Source organism: Heterodontus francisci, chromosome 7 (genome assembly GCF_036365525.1).
Source record: "Heterodontus francisci isolate sHetFra1 chromosome 7, sHetFra1.hap1, whole genome shotgun sequence".
NCBI lineage: Eukaryota > Metazoa > Chordata > Chondrichthyes > Heterodontiformes > Heterodontidae > Heterodontus > Heterodontus francisci.
The window spans coordinates 90,000,832-90,015,687 of NC_090377.1; the positions used below are offsets into that span (position 1 = coordinate 90,000,832).

A 14,856-nucleotide genomic window follows, 5' to 3' on the forward strand; every position below is an offset into this window, starting at 1 on the left:
TTATCCACATCTTCAAAAAATTCATTTAGGTCCATCAGGCATGACCTACCCTTTGCAACACTGAAAGGCTTAGTCCAATTCACATGAAACCTCAAGTTGAGTTTGTTGGTAAAAAATTTCTGACTAGAGACTTAACTTTAGACAAGTATAGTTCTAAGAGCCTTCCACTCTGAGCTTGAGGTGCATCAGTGTTGAACCATTCTATTATGCAAACCATCATTTGTATTTTTTAGTCTTGGCCCATGATAATGTCCACTGTTACATTATTAAATGTTGTCAAGTTTTTCTGAGAATCAAGACAATGCAGTGCCTAAGTTAAAATGACCTTTAAGAAATGCTATTGTAAGAGTGGATGTGAGAATGAAAATGCAATGATCAAATGACTGGCATGTGATTATTACCCCAGATAAAGGGGAACTCCTTGCAATTTCTAAGTTCCTACTTCTAATATTGAAAGGAATTCCAGCTTTCCACAATTTTTGACTGTTAGCTCATGAATAAGCATAAAATACAGTATAAGTTTCACTCATGATTTAGGCATAAGGTTAACCTCAAGATTCTCTTATAAGTATAGCATCAGCATTCTTAGAACATTCTGCACCAACAGCTGCCATCTGAAAAAATGGGAGCAGAGCTCACAATCTGAAATTGTTGAACTCAATGTTATTCTATTCCACTCTCACAGTGTCTTCATCTCCACTTTATCTGTTCTGACAATGTCACCTTCCATATCAGAGCTTCCAATATTTTTTTCCTTTTTCTTCAACAGGCGATTTCCCATCATCATCGTTGACAGGGTCCTCAACTGTGTGCATTCCATTTCCCACACTTGTGCTCTCACCCTTTCCCCTGCCTCCCAATACTACTATAGGGTTCTCCTTGTCCTTAACTTCCACCCAACCTGTTCCTCATTCAATGGATCATCCTCTGCCAGTTCCACTACCTGAAGTGTGATGCCACCACCAAACATATCTTCCCATCCCCTTCCCTTTCAGCATTCGGAAGGGACTGTTCACTCCGTGACACCCTGGTCCAATCCTCAATTACCCCCAACATGCCATCCTCATCCCATGAGATCTTCCCATGCAGACACAGAAGATACAACACCTGCCCTTTTATCTCCTGCATTGTCACCATCCAGGGCCCAAACAGTCCTTCCAGGTGAAACAGCAATTTATTTGCACTTCCTTTAATTTTAGTACACTGTATTCACTGCTCATGATGCAGTCTCCTCTACACTAGTGAGACCAAACTCAGATTGGGTGATCACTTTGCAGAAAACTTCGCAGAAAACTTCCATTCAGTGCGCAAGCATGACCTCTAATTTCCGGTTGCCAGACATTTTAATTCTACACCCACGCTGGCCTCAGCCTCATACACTGTTCCATTGAAGCTGAACACAAGCTCGAGGAACAGCATCTCATCTTTCAATTAAGCACTTACAGCCTTCCATACTCAACATTGAGTTCAACAATTTCAGATCATAACATCTGTCTCCATTATTTTGGACAATAGCTGTTAGTGATGATTCTGCTATGTCCGTTCACACCTCCTCTGGACACATTTTTTGTTACTTTACTTGTACCCTTACCCCATCTCCTTTTTCCTTGCACCATCATCCCTTTTGTCATTTTATCTCACCAACCTTCCACCCTCTTATTGACCTTCCCCACAACCCCTTTCTCTGCCTCTGTACTTGCTCAAAACCTGTTACATCTGTAACTTTTCCAGTTCTGATGAAAGATCATTGATGTGAAATGTTGGGCTGAATTTTATCGGCCCCAGGGCGCCAGGATTGGAGGAGGGAGGACAGGTAAAATGGCGAGGGAATATGTCAGAATTGAACACCAATTTTTCCAGAGGCGACAGACAATTAAGCCTGTTCAGAAGCCAATTGACTGCTATTTTGAGCTGCTGTTTAAATTTTACTGGGCACGCATGAGATTCACGGAGCTTCAGTGGCTCACCAGCTGTAAGGAAGCAAGAGCTCAGCGGCAGGTGAGTGGTGGCTGGAGGTGGAAGCCATTGAGAGCAGCAGTGTTTCAACACAGGAAGGGTGAAAAGCAGTAAAGCATGGGATGGAGAAGCTGGAGGCACTGCCAAGTGGGTGAACACATTGGAGGCAGATTATGGGAAGAGTCTCTCCGATATGCAACTCATGCCTGCAGAGCTAGGGGATTGAGTGAGAGGCTTCAGACAATTAGCAATGGGTCTCATGCACTCAGATTTTGACTCCTCCAGTGAGAAGATTGAGAGAGACAAACAGGTGCTGGAATAGGGAGCAGGGCTGCAACACCCAGAGGAGCAGCGGGCTCGTGAGGGTGAAAGGGGCCATGGATGAGAAGGGTGGAAGAGTCACAATTGGAGGCTCATGGCCGCAGTAGGCATTACCCTGCCATAAGGGTCTACTGGCAAAGACTCAGCTACATGGAGATGCCAGAGTATCAGTGTCCATGGAGACAAGGCTGTCCAGACTGTTGGTGTTGAAGTTGTGCCAAATGCGGGAGGAGGATTTGAGGTCATTAGGATGTGGTGGTCACTCATTGCCTGTGGCAGTAAGTGTAACCGTGACCCTCAACTTTTATGCCTCAGGGTCATTCCAGGGATCCTCTGGAGACATTGGTCAGCAGCCCATAGCTGCATCAAGCTGGTCATGGATGCCTTGTACCAGAGGGCAGGCCAATTTTGCTCAGACCAGGCCAATCATGCTGAGAGGGCTGATGGATTTGGGGCCATTGCTGGATTCCCCCAGATTCTAGAGGTAATCGACTGCATGCATGTGGCCATCAAAGCTCCCGCAGAACAGCCAGGGCCTTCATCAGCAGGAAGGGTTTCCACTTGCTGAATGTACAGCCAGAATGTGACCAGTGTAAATGGATCCTGCAGGTATGTGCAAGGCTCCCAAGAAGCTCACGACTCTTACATCCTGAGACAGTCCCTGGTGCTTCAGCTTTTTTTTTTAGAGATACAGCACTGAAACAGGCCCTTTGGCCCACCGAGTCTGTGCCGACCATCAACCACCCATTTATACTAATCCTACACTAATCCCATATTCCTACCACATCCTCACCTGTCCCTATATTCCCCTACCACCTACCTATACTAGGGGCAATTTATAACAGCCAATTTACCTCTCAACCTGCAAGTCTTTGGTGGTGGGAGGAAACCGGAGCACCCGGCGAAAACCCACGCAGACACAGGGAGAACTTGCAAACTCCACACAGGCAGTACCCAGAATTGAACCCGGGTCGCTGGAGCTGTGAGGCTGCGGTGCTAACCACCGCGCCACTGTGCCACCTGAACGACTCCGTGGATGGATATTGGGTGACAAGGTCTATGCCCTGAAGAAATGGATCCTTACACCTGTGCGGCACCCCAACATAGAGTCAGAGGACACCTATAACTGGTGCCTTGCGACCACAAGGGAAACCATTGAGCAGGCTATGGGCCTGCTGATAATGAGGTTCCGGTGCCTGGATAGATCTGACAGAGCCCTTGGGTACAAGCCATCATGTTCCGATGAAGGGTCACTGACCCGAAACGTTAACTCTGCTTCTCTTTCCACAGATGCTGCCAGACCTGCTGAGTGGTTCCAGCATTTCTTGTTTTTATATTATATGTATCTTGGTGGTATGTGTTATATTCCAGAAAGCTTTATACTGGATTATACTGGAACCCATCTTTACTCAGTCTTGCATTTATTTTGCAAAGTAAAAAGATTTACAAACCTGCAGCTCCTCACTCAAACCTTCATCCAGTTTCAGTAAGTGTCTCCTTATATATACTCAAGTAAGACCTTAATTAACACCCTCGACCTGCATATGATTAAACACAATTAACAATATGCTGCGCTTTGCACAACCTGGCGCTCCAGAGGGGAGTAGCCTTGGAGAATGAGGATTTCCATGAGTGTGCATCTTCCTTCAAGGAGGAGGAGGGTCTGGAGGGGGTTCGAGAACAGGCGGCCAATGACAATGCACCCAAGGAGCCGTTGCCAACATGTGTGCCAGGGAGATACATGAATCACTCATGTGAACTCATCTCTCCTGAGCCTACATTAAACACCTATGTAGAAGCTTCACTTTTCCCCCTCACACAGCCTTGCTGGCCTTTCCTTGCTTGCCCTTACTTTCTTAGTTGGTCCAATTGGATGGGCACTTGAGGGAAATAAACTTGCAGGGCTACAGGGATAAAGCAGGAGAATGGGATTGACTGGATTGCTCTAGAGAGCTGGCGTGGACTTGATGGGCCAAATGGCCTCCTTATGTGCTGTAATGACGCTATGACAGAAAACCAAGGCATAAGTTCACCATTGACCTCAAGCAGTGCAGAGCTTCCGCTTACCTCATCCAGAAGAGATCATCAGCTGGTGACGGCCCAATGGTCCAGAAAAGAGCTGAAGCTAAATATCACCGTTCATTTAACACATTGATCCAAATCTTAGCTAAAAACAGAAAATGCTGGACATACTCAGCAGGTCTGGCAGCATCTGTGGAGAGAGAAACAGAGTTAACGTTTCAGGTCTGTGACCTTTCATCAGAACTCAGATGCTGTCAGACCTGCTGAGTATTTCCAGCACTTTCTGTTTTTATTTCAGATCTCCAGCATCCGCAGTATTTTGCTTTTATTCATCCCAACCTTAGGCCTTGCATAATAAACTATCACCCAGTGAGACCCATGTGCAACTAGCTGGTTTTATGTGAATGCTTGCGGATAACCCTGTGTTGTGCTGTCCTGCGATGGCGGCATTCGTCCTCTGAGTGGCTGAGGCCTTAAGGGCTCTGGCACCTCGGGGATCACCTGCATCTGTGCAGCAGCCGCCTCAGTCACCGCAGCTTCTTGAAGTGTTAGTGGCACCGTCAAAGATGCCAAAGATCCACCATCGATATCAGAAATTCCCTACCAGGAGCCCCCAGGGGCTTCAGGCAGCCACTCCTTCACCCTTGAATGGCCCACATGTTCTTCCTAGTACTCCTGGAATGCTTGAACTCCTGGTGAGGGGTTCATACAGGCCCATCTCACCCAACCATCGCTCCACAGAGCCCATAGATGAGGCAATAGTATGCAGGTCAGCACGTACCTCCTGCGTCCAGTTTGTGGTTTGCGGCATGTGGCTCTCCATGAGGGTCGCCAATCTCTCAATGGAGGAGGCCATACACTCATAAGCCAGAGACATGATGCCACACATGGCATTAGATGGTTTCCTCCATCATCTGCATATGAGAGTGAACAGTCTCTGGGAACTCCAACAGAATTCCACACATTTCACACTGTAACTCCAGTATCTGCCGTTTTGATGATGACCCCCATGGCTCACCATCTGCTTGAAGCTGATCACTGCAGGGCCCACCCTCAGTCTTCCAATGGGGTGTGCTCACAGCTGTCACTGTCTCCGTTAGCTGCTTGCGTGCTTCTGTGCCACCCTTGTTAACTGTGTGCTAATGACCGCCGATGTACAAATATCTGCACTGGTAGAGGGTGCACTAGACTGATGTGACGTTGTCTCCTCGGATGGTTGCTCCTCCTCTGAGTTCTCACTCCGCAATTGCTGCCTGACTTACTAAGTATTTCCAGCACTTTCTGTTTTGAATTCAGATTTCCAGTATCCACAGTATTTAGCTTTTTAATTCATTTTGTCACTGAGAAAAGGATTTTACACAAAATGTCTGTTCCCAGGTTGTTGGAACCCAACCATTTTCAAAGCATAAAACACAGGAACAAGAGTAGATTAAGTGATAACACTAAGTGCCCAGAAATACACCTTCATGTAATATTATGTCTGGCAATTCAAATAAACACTCTGGAAATCTAACTATTTTATCATCATAATATAATTACAAATTGGTTCAGTTATCAGAAAGAAGCAGAACCTTTCAGTAAAGTATTATCATGTAGGCTTTGATGTATGATGCAGAAAGGAATGAAAGAAAAGAAATAGTTATGTTTCTATCATATGAATGTTCTTTTTCTTCCAATTTTCTGGCCTGTCCTGAAGTCATTTACCTGTGGTTGGATGCAGTTCACTGGGTGCTGCTTGTTATCCAGTACCTCACTTAACTGACCATTCTTCAGGTGGAAGCAGGAATAGTGGATATTGGCATGCTCTCTGACCATCACAGCCAAGTCCAATCCAGTCCTCACCAAAACCCACATACAAGCACTTTCCAGAAGAAGTCACTGGATAGTGATCATGTGTGAGAACCTGGCTGATGCATTTGTCACTCTCAAGCACAGGAATACTGAGCTCAATTGTAAAACCTCTGTGGCTATCCCAGCAAAGACCAGCTAGCTCAGCAAAGACTAGTGAATGAATGGAAAAACATCAGTCTTGTATGTTGCAGTTCCTTACTCGATAGGGAATTTACCAATTCAGCCATTATGTTTAATGCGAAAAATAACACAAAATATACCACCACAATCAACCCATTTTATTTTAGCAACATTTTATTTAGCAGCGCTTTCAATTTTAGAAACAGTGGCTTCGGAGTGTTTAGTACATGTATCCTTTACATAAAGTTTAAGATTTCATCCATGAGGACAGTAAAATTACAAATAGATTTCCAAGCATTGGTTAACACACCTCTTTGAATCCAGAAATTGAATTTCAAACTCTAGTACAACTCACAAATATTACCCATAAAGATTTTTCTGAATCTATACTTAGGCTACTGGGCAATAAGCTAGGAATCAGGCCCACATCTCGTGTACATATTTAGGGAAAGATATTATTCTGATCACTACACATAGTGAGATTTTTCTTTTGAAATATGTTTATGATTTCACTTGCAGCAAGGAAGAAATCCTTTCGAATGTAAATGCAATGTCCATTTCTCTCTCCCACCATCACCACCCAGATTCCAGTAGGTTAGATCAATTCCTGAAAATTAATGAGTTTTCATACAAAAAATACTCATTTTCCAAATGCACCATGGATTTTAACTTGAATGGAGTAATATATCATAAAAATGTCTCAATCAATCAGTTTTTAAAAAACAATCCCTGTTGAATGCATGGAAATTCACTGGTTCTATCCTTAAATTACCCAGAGAAAGAGCAATGTAACGAATTGATATGAAACATATTTGCCAGCTTAAAGTTTTTGCGTCTGACATAGCAATTGTTTGCGAACATTCACATTTTCCACACACCCAAAACACACAGCAGATTATTAATTTATTTCAGCATCTCATTCTTTTTTCATATCAAGGCACAATTTAGTTGGAAATATTGCTCCCTTTAAAATACAACTTAATTGTTTTTAGTTTCTGACATTTTAAACCCCACATTAGTTTGACAAATGTTATTGGCACTTTGCAAACATTTCCTCTAATGATATTATCACCAAAAAGGTGGAAGTCAAATATACATTGTTCTGTACCATATAAATGTTAAAATGACTATATCTCCTTTGTTAGTATTTATATCATGAAACCACGTTAAAAGGTTAACCCAAACCACATCTCACTTAACATATTTCAGCCTTGTTAATATGAATACAAATCATGTAGCATGTTGTTTTTCAATGACCAAAGTAGTAGTTAATATATTGCTCAGTCACTGCAGTATTTTAATGTTATCACAACATTCTCTGACAAATAATGGCAAGTTTCTTAGTCAGCTGCTCACTACTGAAACTGCAAATCAACTCCATAGAGGTTTGGATCATGCAAAGCAGGTATCTACTCGAGCTGTATTTGCAAAATATTGCTTAACACAGTATGTAACAGAAAAAATATACAGAAACTAAGGAATATCTGGCCCTTGTAGGATTCTGTACTATATTGCTACTTGAGATCTCGTCTAAGCTACTTGAGAAGTAGATATCCTGAAAATATATGTCTAATGGTTATAAAGCGTAGTTCAAAATGAGAGATATTATCTCTTTAACAATTACTCAAATACTAACTGCCACACAGTCAGTTATTTTAGGATTGCTGGTCTGAATTGTCGGGTCTTTGGAGGTACATGCAAACAGCTGTCTTCCTAATGATTTGTAAGCAAATCTGAAATACATCAAGTGCCCCATGGCAACAAAGGAAGTTGAAATGATTACAAGAATGCCAAATGCTTCTGGATTTGGAGCTAATATCACCATGATAAAATGCACTAGGTCTAGAAGATAATTCATGGAATCCTGTACGCCATTAATGATGCCCCGTTCTGATTCATCCACATTTTCTTGAATGAGCTGTGTGACTGTTAAATCAAAGGACCAAAGCCCTGAGAAAAGATAAATAAAATCTGCTATTAGCTTCACAAATTTAAAGAGATGCTCAACTCTACATGAAGATGTTGGTCTGATAGAATAAGAAAAGGCAATACAACTTATGATTATTTGTTATACAAACAAGAATTTCCACTATGTATAATATGTTTACATTAGATCTCTTTCTCACACACATTTCACATTCATTAAGTTCCTGTCTCGTTATCAATTTTTTCAGAATGCGTCTTAATTCAAAATTATGGGCTGAATTTTAATCACGCGCTGCATTCATTTAAACAGAAGGGACGGAGCACAACCCCTGATGACGTAGAGGGGGCAGCTGCCGCGCCCCCAGCAATGGAGTCCGGTGCCATTTTTAAAGGGCTTTAAGCCTTAGAATTACTTTTAATTTTTAAAGATACAGCATTCTTAAATTTTTATGAATAAATATTAAAGATGTGGATGGGCCATCCCCAACCTCCCCCCCCCACCACCCCCAATGGTCATTTCAATGCCCGAAATGACCAACACTTGCTTTTCCCCCCCCCCCCCACCCCAACCTTCTAACTTTTGCCCTTCAACCCCTTCCCACCATCCCCACATCCAATAAAAAGTGATTTCCCCACACCCGCACCCCTCCCGTCCTGAAAGTTTTATTCTTCCACCCTCCCCACCAGGTTCTCGGCTTGAAACTCTGTATGGAGTTCCAAAGGCGCGTGAAGGCCAAACGGCATGGGATGGCCGCCGCCTGCAGATAAGTTTATTTGCATCTCTTTAGTGTAATATGCATACGTACATGAAAGGCCCGCCGCCAGGCGCTGGGTGGGGGGGTGCCGCACCGAGGTCCCCCTGCCACCGGTAATATGCGGCGGGCCCTTCTCTACGTCGCGGGTCGAGGCAGGCCTCTCCCCGCAGAATTTTACTGGCCCCCGCGCAGCAGCCCACGGCGTCGAGGGGTTGGTAAAATTCAGCCCTATGTGTATTTTGTTCTTTTTTTTTAAGCTTCAACTTTCAAAATAAAATTGTAGTTATGTTTCCATATATATGTTTGGAACATTGTTTTTTTAGGAATAAAAGGAGGCCACTAGGCCTAAATCGGTCCCCCTTCATAGATGACCCCGTCTATCTTCTCAGCATAACCCCCATTCCTTTCTTTCTCCATAAACATTCCTAATGTCTCTCGAACTCATTTATACCGTCTATTTCAATTATCTTTCTTGATAATTTATTCCATAACTCTATTTTTTCTTCGGAGTAAAACATTTGCATAATTGTCCTATTTACACCTAAGATCCTAATTTTAAATAGTGTCCTTTGGTATTTGAGCCCTTCAACATAGTGAACAATTTGCAAGATTAATTTTGTCAATTTACTTCATTAAATCACCTCAGTTTTCTCTTTCCCAAAAGAAATAAGCACAGCTTCCTTAATATTTATTCATAATTTAAATTTCTTTTACCTGGAATCACTTTTGTTGTTCAATGATATATCTCTTTCAAAAACAATAATAACCTTCCTATGATTGAATGACCAGAATTACATCATCCTCCATATGACCAATACTTTATACAGAAACAATGCAACCTATTTTGATTTGGACTTTGACCTTCTGTTAATACAATTCTATTTATTTGCCTTTTTTAATTGCCGCTAAGCACTGTGCTGATAGTTTCACAGTTATCCATTCTGACCCTTAGATCTTTATCATCTTGAAATTTCTTTTTTCTTCTTTCTTTTGGGCCTCCTTATCTCGAGAGACAATGGATACGCGCCTGGAGGTGGTCAGTGGTTTGTGAAGCAGCGCCTGGAGTGGCTATAAAGGCCAATTCTGGAGTGACAGGCTCTTCCACAGGTGCTGCAGAGAAATTTGTTTGTTGGGGCTGTTGCACAGTTGGCTCTCCCCTTGCGCCTCTGTCTTTTTTCCTGCCAACTACTAAGTCTCTTCGACTCGCCACAATTTAGCCCTGTCTTTATGGCTGCCCGCCAGCTCTGGCGAATGCTGGCAACTGACTCCCACGACTTGTGATCAATGTCACACGATTTCATGTCGCGTTTGCAGACGTCTTTATAACGGAGACATGGACGGCCGGTGGGTCTGATACCAGTGGCGAGCTCGCTGTACAATGTGTCTTTGGGGATCCTGCCATCTTCCATGCGGCTCACATGGCCAAGCCATCTCAAGCGCCGCTGACTCAGTAGTGTGTATAAGCTGGGGATGTTGGCCGCTTCAAGGACTTCTGTGTTGGAGATATAGTCCTGCCACCTGATGCCAAGTATTCTCCGAAGGCAGCGAAGATGGAATGAATTGAGACGTCGCTCTTGGCTGGCATACGTTGTCCAGGCCTCGCTGCCGTAGAGCAAGGTACTGAGGACACAGGCCTGATACACTCGGACTTTTGTGTTCCGTGTCAGTGCGCCATTTTCCCACACTCTCTTGGCCAGTCTGAACATAGCAGTGGAAGCCTTACCCATGCGCTTGTTGATTTCTGCATCTAGAGACAGGTTACTGGTGATAGTTGAGCCTAGGTAGGTGAACTCTTGAACCACTTCCAGAGCGTGGTCGCCAATATTGATGGATGGAGCATTTCTGACATCCTGCCCCATGATGTTCGTTTTCTTGAGGCTGATGGTTAGGCCAAATTCATTGCAGGCAGACGCAAACCTGTCGATGAGACTCTGCAGGCATTCTTCAGTGTGAGATGTTAAAGCAGCAGGGTCATTGCCCGAAAGGTGGACTGATACACCGCACCAAACAACATGAAAAAAGGAAAGAAGGTACCAGCCCTTCGCTTTGCAAGCTGGAACGTCAGAACTATGTGTCCTGGCCTGTCGGAAGACCTTACACAAATCTTGAAATTACATGATGCCAAAATCAGTGTAAATTTAGTGTTTAGTACACCATTCAGCAAATACTTCAACTTGCTTGAAATAAAAAATTAGAACAGAACTTCATATTTTCATGTGTTAAATGTTAGTATTCTAATCATTGCATAGCAATTTCAAGGTTTCTATGATCAACATTTTATACCGCTTTCCATGACTTACGCACTTGTTCTTTTGGTCCTTTGCTCCCATATTAATTATTTTCAATTATTTTTGTACATATTCACATTGCATCTGTTGCCTACTGGCACACTGGATCGAATATCTAAACCCTTTGGAATTGGTTGCATTGTTTTTCATTACTGTTGTTACGACCCGGTGAGAAAGGTGTCTAGGGCTCCCTCTCAGCCTTCACCTGGTCTTATCGTAACAGGGTTTAATTTGAAACACACTGTGTTTTGAGCTCCCCCTTGGTGAATCCTTGTTCACTGCTTTCCAATTATAAGGCAAAGAAACCAGCACAAACAGGCTTTCTTAGCTTTAAAGAAGAAAAGTTGAAACTTTTGAAACTTAAACTTTAATTCGGTTAACGCCTACGGATACACGACATGCTCACACTAGCATGCATCTGCAATTCACACATGCAAACAGAGCAGAAGAAAAATAAAGTGGAAAGGTTTGAGCAATATCTGAAGAGTTGTTGTTACAGTTCTTCGAGCTCACTGTAGAGTCCTTGATTGTCGGTAGATCTTTCTTTTTGTTGGGGCCCAGTATTCTTCTTAAACATTGTTCACTGTAGGAGACTTTTCTCTCTTGGGGTTCATGTATCTTCATTGGATTCAGAGGCTTCTGAGAAAGAGATGGGAGCAGACAGGAGAGATCTTCTCAGTTCAGGAACAAACAGACTTTTCTGCCCAAACTATTTGTACAAATTCAAAAAACTCAGGTTGCCCAGCAGGTTAGTCATGTGACTAGCTTGTTTGACCATGTCCATTTGTGCATTCGGCCATCTTAGCAGTCAACCTGGAATGTGAGCTCCCCCACTTTCAATGTCTGGTGATCAAAAGTCCATTGTGGGTTGAATGTGTCAGGGAATGGCTGCTTTGTCCTTCCCAACACTGTCTATTAATATGCAAATGTCTTTTCCAGCCACGGCTGATCTGTTTAACAAATCTTCTTCACTCCAGTAACAGTTTAAAATCATTGTTCAAGACAAAATTAATGTGCTTCATTCTTGGCAGGTGGGGGCCTGCATGACACTATTATATTAAGTTGAAATAATGTCACAAATCAAGTGCAGTGTACATACTTATGTAATGACAAGGCCAAGGTCAGGCAGCCTAAAAATTCAGATATTCCTTTACTCCTGTCTTTGGAATTTGAATTTTTGGGATTCTTCTTAATCGAACATGTTTGTCTCAAATGGTTGAATTATCAGTTCGCAACCAGTGCTAAATAAGACATTATATAGTAACAAGACATTATGGCTGCGAAATTTGACAACGTATCACCTGTTTTATTGGCACCACCAGTACTGTTTTGCCTTCAAAATGCCACTTATGGGGCCCACACACACTTCCAGTGCCAGCTGCATGGATGCCAATTTGGCGAGGGCGCTAGCGCACATGCACAGGGAGCGATTGCCGGAAGTAAGCAAAGTAGGCAGATCGTGATGTCAATCAGTGAGAGAGGCTGATTCGATGCTAACATTGTCAATTTGGAGCTCAACGCTAAACATGTGTACTGCAGCAGGAAGCACCCCCCCACCCCCCCGAATAGTGCTATTTAAAGGGATCATCAACTACTTTCAGGTTAGTAGTGGCTTCTGCTGTGATTGTAGAAGTGTTTGGTGCTTTCTAGAGTTCTTTAAAGCTGCTAAAGTCTACAGGCAGTGATGTGGCATGTACTGAAGGAATACGTCCTGACTTGAAGAATTCTGCAGAAACCACTTGCTCCCAGAGGTGGGTGCAGCAGTTTGCCCACACTTGGATTACAGCATGGCAGGGAGAATAAGCAGAGGCGACAGAGAGCAGGACAAACTGCTGCAAGAAGGAGGAGGGGGAGAAGGGCTGTCAGCAGGGTGGGGAGAAGGGCTGTCATCAGGAGGCTCTATTCTCCCAGAATGTTCAGCCAGCAATTCTCCTATCTGAACTTCAACAAGAAACAGTGTGCCAGATGCCACCACTTCACTAAGGAGGTCCTCACTGAAATCTGCCAATTGCTGCAGCTACAATTGCAGCCTCACAGCAGGGAGAGGATAGCATTGCCAGTGCCTGTGAAGATGACTGAGGCCATAAACTTTTGTGCTTCTAATTCCTTCCAGGCAGGAGCAGGTAATATTTGCAACATCTTCTACTTTACCAGCCACTGTTGCATAAGGGAGGTCACTGAGGCTCTGTATTCCAAGACAGCTAAATATATTTGATTCTCTCTTGCCAGAGAGAAGTAAGAAGAGTGGGCAAGTGGCTTTATGAGGATTGCAAGCTTCCCCTTGGTGCAGGGTGCTATTGACTATGCACATATTACTTTGTGTGTGCCGCATGTCAACTCTGAGATGTACTGCAACCAAAAGCGATTCCACACCCTCAGTGTCCAGCTGGTGTGTGACCATACGCAGCATATTATGCAAGCCAATGCCCGGTATCCTGGCAATAGTCATGATGCCTTCATTCTGTGACAGTCCACTGTCCTGCTACATTTGAGCCACCATGAGAAACTAAAGGGTGGCTACTGGGTGATAAGTGCTATCCACTGACCACATAGCTCATGACTCCAGTGCACAACCCACACACACATGGGCAGCAGTCATATAACAAAAGCCATGCCAGCACACATGTGATAGAGCAGGCCTTTGGCACGCATACAAAATTCTTCCACTGCCTGGACCACTCTGGAGGAGCCCTGCAGTACTCGGCAGAGCATGTGTCAAGATCTGTCGTGGTGTGCTGCATGCTGCACAACCTCGCCAGCATGACAGCATAGCCCTTGCTACCAGGTATATGGCAAGGAGCAGGAAGAGGAGAAGGAGAAAGAGAGGAAAGTGGGGAAGGAAGAATAGGAGGAGGAAGCCAGGAGGCAACACTGCCCCTTTTTAGCCAGGCTGTCTATGATTGTGGTACCAGTGAATGCAGATCCCAATTCCCCATTCACCAACAGTCCCACACCTTATCTTCCCTCTGTTACTGACCATCACAGCATCCCCATGGTCCAAATGCTGAAATAAAAACCAGTGCAAAGAAAACATTCCCACCAAAACGTATAAATCGAACATGGTCATGTTGTATAAAAAAAGTCAGCTGATCATCCTTGTGCATCCCTTAGTCTGTCTTCTATGTGCCTTTGTCTAGCCTAGTGCTCCTATGCAGTGCTACCCCAGTGGCTGGTGAAAGGCTGCTGACTTTCACTGGGAGAGACTGCAGATGGCCTTGGAGGAAGATCTCGAGCACCTTTGGGTCCTGAGGGCCCAGCTTCAGATGGTAGCAGTCTGGGCTGGCTGGCTGACAGGCAAAAACAAGGGCAGAGTGGCAGTGGTGGAGCGTGAATGCTGTCGTCCTTAGACCGGACAGCAGGTACGTGCTGCATGCTGCCACTATCACTCTTCCGGATGCACCTCAGTAATCCTAGCAATGTGTTAGAGGATCAATTGCTGGATTGCTGTGACACCCTGAAAGCCCTTTTGAACACTGGTATCCGCAGCCATGATGGCAGCAGGCTGAGCTTGTGTGACAGCAAGGGGAACTTGCATGACTTCAGTCTGAGCTTCCACTACAGCATCCAGATGTTGAGTGGCTTCTGCTTTTGCTGCAATGGAAGCTGAGACGTCAGCC

General features: G+C 44.0%; 1 protein-coding gene across 2 annotated transcripts in view; it reads right to left on the reverse strand.

Annotated features, from left to right (window-relative positions):
- Positions 1-6,426: 6,426 nt before the first annotated feature.
- slc40a1 (solute carrier family 40 member 1) overlaps positions 6,427-14,856 on the reverse strand; it is a 51,164-nt gene continuing 42,734 nt past the window's right edge. For both annotated transcript variants that reach the window (XM_068035609.1, XM_068035610.1), the window contains one exon: positions 6,427-8,220. In XM_068035609.1, coding sequence (XP_067891710.1) covers positions 7,895-8,220 — 326 coding nt within the window. In that variant the 3' untranslated portion in view covers positions 6,427-7,894. The remainder of the gene's footprint in view (positions 8,221-14,856) is intronic.